Source organism: Gastrolobium bilobum, unplaced genomic scaffold (genome assembly GCF_033153095.1).
Source record: "Gastrolobium bilobum isolate Gb01-03AN ecotype WA unplaced genomic scaffold, APGP_CSIRO_Gbil_v1 utg10532, whole genome shotgun sequence".
Lineage (NCBI taxonomy): Eukaryota > Viridiplantae > Streptophyta > Magnoliopsida > Fabales > Fabaceae > Gastrolobium > Gastrolobium bilobum.
Window position 1 is genome coordinate 23648 of NW_026897440.1, and position 10941 is coordinate 34588.

Sequence of the window (10941 nt, forward strand, 5' to 3'; positions counted from 1 at the left end):
CAATAATAATAACGTTCGAGTTCAAGTGCACTTTACATTTTTGCAGATGCCAAACGTATGTAAAATTATAATAAAAATATGTTTATAATTTTGTGTCCGCATAACTAAAAAAAAGTAATTATTCCACCAAGTCAAACTGTGGTTTGCGACCTATAGTCCAATCTAGCTAAATCAACTAAATAAGACACTAATTTTAGGTTTCCTTATTTGAATTTGTTATGCCCAATGAGCCACTTAGGGAAACTGCTTTCGTAAGCTTTCTAATTACTAGGCCTGCCATGCCTTAACGATGTAGGCCTTCGTTATTTCTTGCAGGATTAGTCACCTCAGCCCCAAATGAGGTTTTGGAGGACAGTATTATAGTTCCGTTGAAAACCCATAAAAGTTTGTCAGGGAGCTGTCAGGTTTGTCATTTGAAGCATGTTTTTCAGGCTACTTAGTTTGAGATTGAAAGTTAAAAAGTACCCGACAACCAAGAAGACGAAGAAGCATGGTTAGGACTCAAGAATAAAAACGTAACATATCTCAGTTTGATGTTCCTCTTGAATGGTCATGCTGTGTGACTTTATTTCCGTGGGTTTGACAACAGATTTTTCTTCCCCGCATATAGTAAAAACAATTAGCTTGAGGATTTTGAAGTTATTTTGAAATGATGCTTCAATCTAAGATTTGAAACAAAACTATACTGCTAATTACTAAAAGATGGCTTTTTTTCTTATGATAATTTTCTTCAATTTTAATATATACTTTTCCTATACGAATAATATAATTGAAAAAACATAATAAAAGTAAATTACACGACACAGTTCTACAACACATTTGTATTGTAAACAAAACAAACAAATCACAAAAAAAAAAACGCAGGAAAGCAAAACAATTTTTTTTGGTTTGATTTATTTTTCCTATAACATACTCAATAAAAGAATAGGTTGTCATCATCATCAATGGCGTACCCAAGAACTTTTGTGAAGAGGCGAGAATAATAAATATTTTAAAATTCAAAATTAATAAAAAACAATTTTTAAAAGGAAGTCAAAATTATGTATAATTTAAAAGACTTATTTACCATATAAAACATATAACAAAGCTAAATTTGGGGTGAAGTGGAGGACGACGTCCATGCATGCTAACTCCCCTCTCAATCCGCTCCTGTGTTTGTCACATTCTACTAACTTAATCTCAATATAAAAGGGTTGAGATTTTGTTCTAAAGTCCTAATGTTCTTACGTCAAGTTTGTTTTAGCTAAAAAAAGTATTTTTTTATGAAAAACATTTTATTCTATAAATTATAATGCTTTATTCAGCACATACATTCTTAAAGTACGATGAAATAAACTTAACAAAGTATATTTTATCTATTCAAAAATTATTTTTTCTAAGTTGAAAAAAAATACTTTTTTTTCTAAATTTATCTCTTTCAAAAAACTATCTATATATCTATGAAAAAAAAATACGTTTCAATTGAAAATGTTTTTTTTTCCTTAAAAAAGCACATATGGGCCTTGGATGTAGGTAAAAGTATTCTATAATTTTTTTTTTCAAAGAAAATTTCCAAGCTCATTGAGTTTGTTGGAACAGTGACCAAAGTGCCACTGTTCCACAATTTATTTTTCTAAATACCACGCTAACAGTATAAATTTCTAATATGCCACGCGGGCAAGTTCGCTACAGTGCCCAGCAAACTTGGTAGCCAATGATTTCGTTACATGTGGCACATTTTGGCAAGAAAATTGATTGTCACATGTCCAAGTTCGCTACGACTGGTAGCGAACTTAGAAGCCTATGATTTCGTGACACATGACATACTTTTGCAGGAAAAGTTGACTGGACTAAGTTCGCTACCAGGGGTAGCGAACTTGGTGTGCTAGGTGGCACAATCTCATTGCCCGATCAAAATTAATGTTCCAATCACAATAAAAAACAGAAAATGAAGGAAAATGACAATTAATTGTAATTAATGTATTAATCACAATTAATGTACCAATTACCAATCACAATTAATATATCAATCACCATTAACAATTAATTTTGATCATAATCAATCTATCAATCACCAATCACAATTAATGTATCAATCGCAATTAATTTTGGTCGTTACATTAATTGTTTGTGATATCATTGTTACAAATTCGAACGATGTTTGTGAGAGATAAAATTTGTCAAATGAGGTGTCATTGGGTAGATCTCGAAAAGTTATACGAAATAAAATAAAAAATATTTGATTTGGATATCCGAATCAAAAGTTATGGCCCTCCGAAGTGATTGGTGATTGGTACAATCAAAAGTTAATCCTATTTGTACGCTAATTGTGATTGACACATTAATTGTGGTTGTTAATTGGCACATTAATTGTGATTGGTACAATCAAAAGTTAATCCTATTTGTACGCTAATTGTGATTGACACATTAATTGTGATTGCTAATTGGCACATTAATTTTGATTGACACATTAATTAAATTGTCATTTTCCTTCATTTTCTGTTTTTTATTGTGATTGATACATTAATTCTGATTGTACCACGTGGCACTTAGTTTGCTTGGACCTTCAGCGAACTTGGTGCATGTCAGCATTTATTGCAACATAGTTCGCTATTTTCAGTAGCGAACTTGTTGTCCACCAGAAATGTGTCACGTCAGCAAATCAAGTTCGCTGGGCACTGTAGCAAACGTGCCCGCGTGACATATTAAAAAATAACACTATTCGCGTGACATTTAAGTAAAAAAAGTCACTGAACAGTAACATTTTGGTTAGTGTTCCGAGTTTGTTGGTAATAAAGTTTTTTGTCTTCGAAACGTAACATATGTATGTCCATCCCGTCTATCGGTACAATAATTTTATTCTTTTTTAAAGTTCTAGGATTCAGTGAACTTAAGATAGCTGAGGAATGAGAGCCTATAGATGGAACTCTCACTACGTAATTCGTCGTAAATACAATTTATGAACTATAATCCTCCGGTCTGTAAATGCATTTTAATTACTCATGCTATTTACTTCAAGTGAGTCGCGAGAGATTAAGTGGTTTAAGCTATGCTTCATGGAGAAGTATGCATGACATTACCCTCAACTTTTAAAAAATATAATAATTAGTAGTGTACAAAATTAACATAATACACATTTAATTGTTCTACAAGAGTTTTTAACTTGTTGAGACATAACTCGACATTCTCACGCTTAACTTATGCATGCGTAGCATGGAATGTGGATGATTAGGGGGGGGGGGGGGGGGGCTTAAAAACTCAAAAAGTAATATTTAAGTTGATTTAAAAAAGCACCAACATTAATTAGAACTTAATTAGAAGGAACTTGACCATCAGCAAGTGGCACCACTATGAATTCAAGGCATTGGGATGTGCAGATCCACCACATAATACAAACAAATAGACATTGAATTGAAATAGAATAAATGCAAGCACCGACTAGAATAAATGGAGACTAAAGGGGCAGCAACAAAATAAATTAACTACTAACATTCATTCTCAACATAAAAAAGTCCATTTAGCATCTGAGTGCAGCAAAAACCAGCACAACATAGCTAGCGTTACTCAGAAATACACATGGGCACTCCTTCCCTAATTAAAAAAAAAAAAAAAAAAAAAAAAAAAAAAAAAAAAAAACTCCTAGGAATTATGTTGTTTGGAGAGTAGATTCCAACATAGTCCTGCTCATGAAACGCAAGCAGTAGGTACCAGACACTTGGAAATGAAACCCAGCATTTTCTTCTGCATATTTAATAAAGTCAAAATAAAAATTTGAATTGTATTGGGAAGACACAAATCACAAATAAATAAATAAAATAAAATAAAATACCCGCTTGGTTGTACGAAGGAGCTCTGGAGGGATCTTATAGAGATCTTCATCAACGGGTTTGGGAGCAACACGAGGCGGCGGATATTGCGGAACGACGTCGTGTAGATGCAGCTGCTTGCTCATTAGCTTCCTTGGATGTTCCGTAACGTCACACACTTTCCCCTGCTTTCTCATATTCATACTTTCCTTCTCCTTAACCATAACATGCGGGCACCTCCTTTCCCTGTTCCTCGTCCCCTGTACCCACAACACACAATTTAATTTCCACCATTACTTGCTTTTTTTAATATTAAATAATAAAAAAAGGTTTGGTCGCTGAGAAGAACATGTTAAATTGTAAACCAGAAAACGAGAACGTAGGAAACAAACTAGCCATGTGCTTTCAGCTTTCATGTCCTGTCTCAACCACCACATTATTAACCATGGGTCATGATGATGACTCTTGACGACACGCATTTATTTTCCACGGTACCACAAATATTGCAGATAAATAATTACAAAAATAAAATAAAATAAAATGCAGAAGCTTAAACCTTAAAATTTTTGTTGCTTCTAAGATTTGCTTGATTATATACAAAATGAACCCCGGAACCACATCATAAGACAAATAGTACGAAAACCAAAAGTAAAAACAAAAAAAAGGGGACCTTTTTGAGAGTCGAAGGTTGTATGCTCCGAACAGGTTTCTTAAAATCAACAGCGTAAAGGTCGCGATCTCCACGCATGTAAGGATCACTTTCGCCTGAGGATGAACTGTAACGAACCAAACCAGCTTGTCTTGCACACTCGAAGTACTGAGTGATTGGCAAGTCATTCGCGAAATCCCAGTTCCCAAACGCTGGTATCTGTCCACTTCTCTTGCATTCCTATGAAAATAAAAGTAAAACAATTAATATTCATCACCCAATACATCAAACATTAATAATCTGAAAAAAAGAAAAAAAAAAGAAAAGAAAAGAAAAGAAGCCTACATCCATTTTTGGAGCGTGATGTCGAAGCAAAAAGCTTAACAAGATAGAACTACAAAAAACGGGTGGGGTTGGAGGAGTGGTTTAAAGGAACAAGGAGAGCAAAAGGGTTAAAGAAAAGACACGATCTGGGTGGAAGATCTTCCCAATAAAACCTCAGACAGGGGATATAAATTCCTTGCTCAGAATTTAGAGAGAAAGAATCTGAAAAAGTGAAAAGCAAGGAAAGGAGGGGGAACAGTGGGTTAAAAGTATTTTTACTTAGCTTTAAGAGTTATGGCAAAGCAAGGTTGCAGAAGCAGAGTGATAGGGTGATATATTAATAACTAGTCAAGAAGCACAAAAACGGGGCCTGGCTACTGGCGTTATGAGGGCATTGATTTTGTTCCTTTTACTAAAATTCTATACAGACAATTGGTGGAATAAAATAACATTTAAGAGAGATGAAGATGCTTGGTGTGGTTGGTAGTTGATGAAGGAAGATGAGGGTGTGCATAAATAAAGCAACCAATTCAATGAGGAATGAGGAAAGGGACATGGAAGGAATAGGGATAGGGACTCATCCAAATGATCTCAATGACTTTGTACCTAGATTTGGGGAATTTAGTATACGAGTGACTGTTGCTGACAAGTAGGTGTGTGTTACTGTTCTCAACTATTACCAATCTGAAAAAGCTTCCAATTTGAATGCCAATGGCTGCTGCCAAACTGTCACTGTTGACTCTGCTTCTTCACCACTTTGCACTTATAAAGGAAACATCACTACCCTCTCTCTCTCTCTCTTGTCTAAGCGCAAAATTCGCAAAAAAAGTCGGCCAACTTTTTCTATGGGGAAAAAGTTTTCTTTATTTCGTCTATGGATCTCATATTTTTTTCGATGCCAGATCTCATGCTTTTTTGTTTTTTCCATATCCACCAATCACCATGGCATTGTACTTTTTTTTTTTTAATCTTAAATGTATTTGAATTAAATAGTTCTTAAATATTAAAACAAGTTGCTTATGTGGATGAGAATAAGAAGTTCACTAACGCAACACAGAGATAATTTATAAGAGCTTTAAAGATATTAATCAATGCTTGCATTTATAAACAATTTCGAGCTCTGACTTCTTTTCTCTTATTTTTATTTTTTTTGGAGAGGTAACTTGGGCCTTTAAAGTTTGATTACAATGTAACTGAAGATACTCTCTACCACAGCGTTATTTATAACAAAAAAAAAAAAAAAAAAAACAAGGGAGGAAAATAGTCAATAGCTGATAGTGTAATCAGCGAAGAAAACGGCTGCCATGCGACAGTTTTGCAGCAAAAAACCACAGTCAAAGTGGAAGAGGATTGAGTCAACACGATATAGGTCGAGATGATTATGTACGAATGAACGGAGCGGTGCTAATATATATATATATATATATATATATATATATAAACTATTCTTATGCTACATGTAATAATTTTCTCTCTTACACATTCTTCTTCGATAACTGTGCCATTTTTTTTCTTCTCTTTTTAATTTTCAGATGGTGAAGCACTCAAATTTGTCTATATGACATGAGATAAATTATCTCTTTAAACATGATATTAATAAAACACACATATATATATAGGGATAAATATTTCTGCAGCCACTTTAGATAATGTTATCTACAACCATCAATTTTAACTATGTTCTCCAGGGAGAACATAATTATAACAGTAAAATTGCTTTTTCTCCCCTCAATTACTAGCTCTTTTCTCTCTCATCAATTACTTTTCAGAACCTGTTTGCTGACGAGGAGAGAGAAAAAAAAATAACTTTAATGTTATAACTATGTTCTCCCCTGAGCACATAGTTAAAAATGGTGGCTGTAGATAACCTTATCTAAAGTGGCTGTAGAAACACTTTTCCTCTATATATATGGGGAAGAATATTGTGCAACCAAGATGTGTTACTACCAAGTGACTATCAATCAATCTCACCGTTAGATCGATTATGTTGATCCAACGGTTATATTTATTTCCATCTTTGTATGGTCATGATTCCCCATATTTAATACTTTATATTTATTTTTATCTTTGTATGATTATGATTTTCCATATTTAATGCTTTCACTTTAAATATGGGGAATCATGACCATACAAAGATGGAAATAAATATAATTGATCTAACGGTGAGATTGATTAGTAGTCACACAACTTGGTTGTCATAGTATCCTTTTCCTATATATATATATATATATATATATATATATATATATATATATATATATAAATTACTATATTATATTAAGTAAATATCATTTTCGGTTCTCAGCAAATTTTACGATGCCCGCTTTAGTTCTTATCAAATAAAAAGACTATTCGTGGTCCCTAAGAAATTCAAAGTAGATCCATTTTAGTCCTTTTGAGGGATTAATATGGGTTTTTTTTTTGAATTTACGAGGGAGTACGATTTCAATTAAATGGGTCCATTTTGAATTTCTTAGGGACCACGAATAGCCTTTTTATTTGCTAAGGACTAGAGCGGCCATCGAGAAATTTGCTGAGTACCAAAAAGAATATTTACTTTATTATATAAAATAATTTAATCTTTTATATATATATATAAATATATGAGTTCACGTGAAATCATATAAAAATAATAATATGAATCTTGCATAGTTTTATGTATATAAAAATATTAATTATTTATAAATATAGAGGAAGATTATAGTTACTAGCTCTTTTTGTTAGTACTTGTTATTACTAAATCGGAACCGTTGATTTTTGTCAATCTAACGGTTATAATTTATTGAAAATTAATAATTAATAAGTATGATCCAAATAATTATAATCATTAGATTGACGAAAATCAACAGTTACGATTTAGTAATAACAAGTAGTAACAAAAATAGGTAGTAACTATAACTTTTCCATATATATATACATATGAGAAAAAAATTTCATGCTGTAGACACATAAACTGTGGGACCCACATCTATTAAAAATATAAAAAAGCGAAAGAAAATCGAAGGGTTATCAGTGCAAAAAAATAACTCTCCTACGATATGAAAAAAAGTTTTCCCTATATATTTAGGGAAAAGTATTTCTCTAGTCACCGGAGATAAAATTATCTCTATTGAGCTCAAAATGACGTCGTTGTGGGATTATAAGATTAAAAAATTATAATGATAAAAACTGATATAACCCTGCAATATGTTATAATTACAAAAACACCTTAATTTCCGTCCCAAAATGACATCGTTTTGAGCTCACTGGAGATAACCTTATTTCCGGAGATTGAAGAAATCCTTTACTCATATATATATATATATATATATATATATATATATATATATATATATATATATATATATATATATATATAAATAAGAGAAGATATACTCTTATGTATTAGGAGAGTATTTTTCGTATTTTTCTCTCTTACACATACATCGATTTTCGTGTTTTATTTTTTTGTTATAAGTGATGGGTCTCACACACGATTGTCTCTATAGCATGAGAGAGCTTATCTACTATTACATGAGATTAATAAAGCCCTATATATAATATGGAATTTATTATTTTTAAGTTACATAAGAAAAAATCTATCTCCTCCACGAATAAATCTTTGGTACTACTACTGTACCAAAAATTCAGTGCATCCCACCAATGAAAATATTACATGTTAGTTAAAATTCCTTTTTTTTTGTCAATTTTTTTCTCTCTCCTCTGATGTGTAATGTTCTCATTGATGGGATACACTGAATCTATGTACAGCAGTAGTACCAAAGATTTATTCCTCCTACACATACAAATTCAAGATGGATCACACTTTACTTCTTTTTTCTCTTCTCTTGAAAGTGAACCCCAACTATACAAATGAGTGAGTAGGAGATAATTATTATTTTCTACTGCACGAGAAAGCTATTATCCATATAATATATGAGATAGGATATTGTGACACCCAAGTTATGTTACACCCATGTGACACCCAGTCAATCTCACCGTTAGATCGCTTATGTTGATCCAACGATTATATTTATTTCCATCTTTGTATGATCATGATTTCCCAAATTTAAAGTGAAAGCATTAAATATGGGAAATCATAACCATACAAAGGTAGAAATAAATATTAAATATTAAATTTGGGAAATCATGACCATACAAAGATGGAAATAAATATAACCGTTGGATCAATATAAGCGATCTAACGGTGAGATTGACTGGGTGTCACATGGGTGTAACATAACTTGGGTGTCACAGTATCCTATCCCATAATATATATATGTAAAGTTTTCTTGTTAAATAAACAAAATCAAAGCTAGGGTGAGTTGCAACGGAAAGAGAGTTTTGAACACTGAAAAGTAGAGAGCGCAGTGTGGAAGCGAAACTCGAAACATTACGTACGCATCGTGGGTCGTGAAGTGATTTGTTGTCGCAACTTTGACTTAGAATACCAATAATACCATTGGTCCATTACATTAGAAACACGATAGCTGAGGCAGCAACCTATGGGGGTTTGTGCATCATACTTCCACCCAATGACTGCTCATTTAAAATAGGATAAGGGGGGAGTGGCCGAGTGGGGCACCTTTCCTAATTCTTACCAAAACTTTGACAATGTGACATCCATAAGTCAACATTTCCACCACTTACTTCACACGCCAAAATCACCTTGTTTCTTTCCTTCCCTAATACGACACTAATAAGTTCTCCTTCCCTATCTTTTTTTTTGTCCTCAACTAAAAAAAAATAAAAAATAATACTCACTGCCTTCCCACCAATCACAGAATGGAGTCGCTCCACGTGACCATTTCCCCCTCTATGCATGCGTAATTCATGGGATTGGATTTTCTCACAGTAATGCATTGGGCAGTGAAAATATGGCATTTTCTAATTTCTAGCATATTAAATTATATTATCAAATTTTTTGTTTTCAACGTAATATTTGCACCGTTTGAAATGTATTAAGGTACATCTAAAACACCGACAAGAGTGTAAGTTCACCTCTCATGTCTCTCCCACTTAGCCGAGTAATATAGTTTGTTGGGACTCATCAATAAATTAGGAAAAATAAGGGCATTAAAATTTTTTTGGGTGAAATGAATGTAATTAATTAAGTCATATTTTTTCTAACTTTATTAAGTGAATCAATTTTAGTTTTTTAGTACAAGGAAAAAATAATCTCCTCTGACCCCTTCTCTTTTTCTTTTTTTTTTCTTTCAATTTTTTTTTATTTTTTTAATTAATTATACAATTTTATTTTATTTATTTTTTGTATTGGGAATTGAACGTATAACCTACTACAAATTACCCAAACTCACATAACCTAATACAATTTTAAATTTTTTTAAATATGCACATATTATCTAGTTTTTGACATTTAAATTTGGGTAATGAAGTTCTCATGTTGCATGAGAGGAGAATAAATTCCTACTCACCCATCGATCCACGTGCTTCTATTTTTTTTTTGTTTTTTTTTTCTCTCATAATGAGTCCCACTTTGGTTGAGTGTGCATAAAAAAAATTTTTGATTTCTATCACATGAAAATTATAAACCCCTTTAAATTTACATATACTTTAAGTGATGACGTGGGTTCAAGGCCCAGAATCTGCAGCAGCAGGATGTTCAGTTTGACAGCACATTATAGTGCACTTGGATAATTCCGAACTGAGGCCCATGAGAGTCGCTTTAGATTGACTCTTTGTTTTGGGTCCTTGTGATACGTAATTTAATAACCCACATATATCGGTTTTTGACTACTATAATTCTTAATTAATAATTAATTATTAAATTGATTTTGATTTTAAATTATTTTAAAAATTTAATTTCCTAAAAAATATAACACCAATTTGTCCATGTTTGATCATTGACCACCAAGCCTACTCGGGTATCACCTTCCCTACCCGGTATATTTTGAAATTTTTTATCTACCCGAGAAGGAAGGGTGATACCCGGGTATATTTCTTAAGTATGACAAAATGCTTAAATTATTTATCCGGATAAGGAGGGTGGTACCCGAGTAAATGTTGCATATTTATCTAAAACAAAGAATTGGGTCTCCAGTAAAAAGAAGCCCTCTTCAAGAATAATTGACTGGTCTTTGGAGAGCCTAAGTTTTTTCCTTGAGGTTTCACCGTCTTCTTCAGCACTGATTCCTCTAGAACAAGCTAGAACCAAAAAGGAGTGAAAGAATAGTTGTCTATATC

At 32.5% G+C, this 10941-nt stretch overlaps 1 protein-coding gene across 1 annotated transcript; it reads right to left on the reverse strand.

The window, feature by feature from the left end:
• Positions 1-3617: 3617 nt before the first annotated feature.
• Positions 3618-5220, reverse strand: LOC133306976 (uncharacterized). The gene is made up of 4 exons (XM_061507395.1): positions 4780-5220; positions 4456-4674; positions 3809-4045; positions 3618-3720 (listed from the first exon to the last, which is right to left on the reverse strand). The coding sequence occupies exons 1-4, from the start codon at positions 4783-4785 to the stop codon at positions 3664-3666; spliced, it is 519 nt and encodes a 172-aa protein (XP_061363379.1). The 5' UTR covers positions 4786-5220; the 3' UTR covers positions 3618-3663.
• Positions 5221-10941: the final 5721 nt, after the last annotated feature.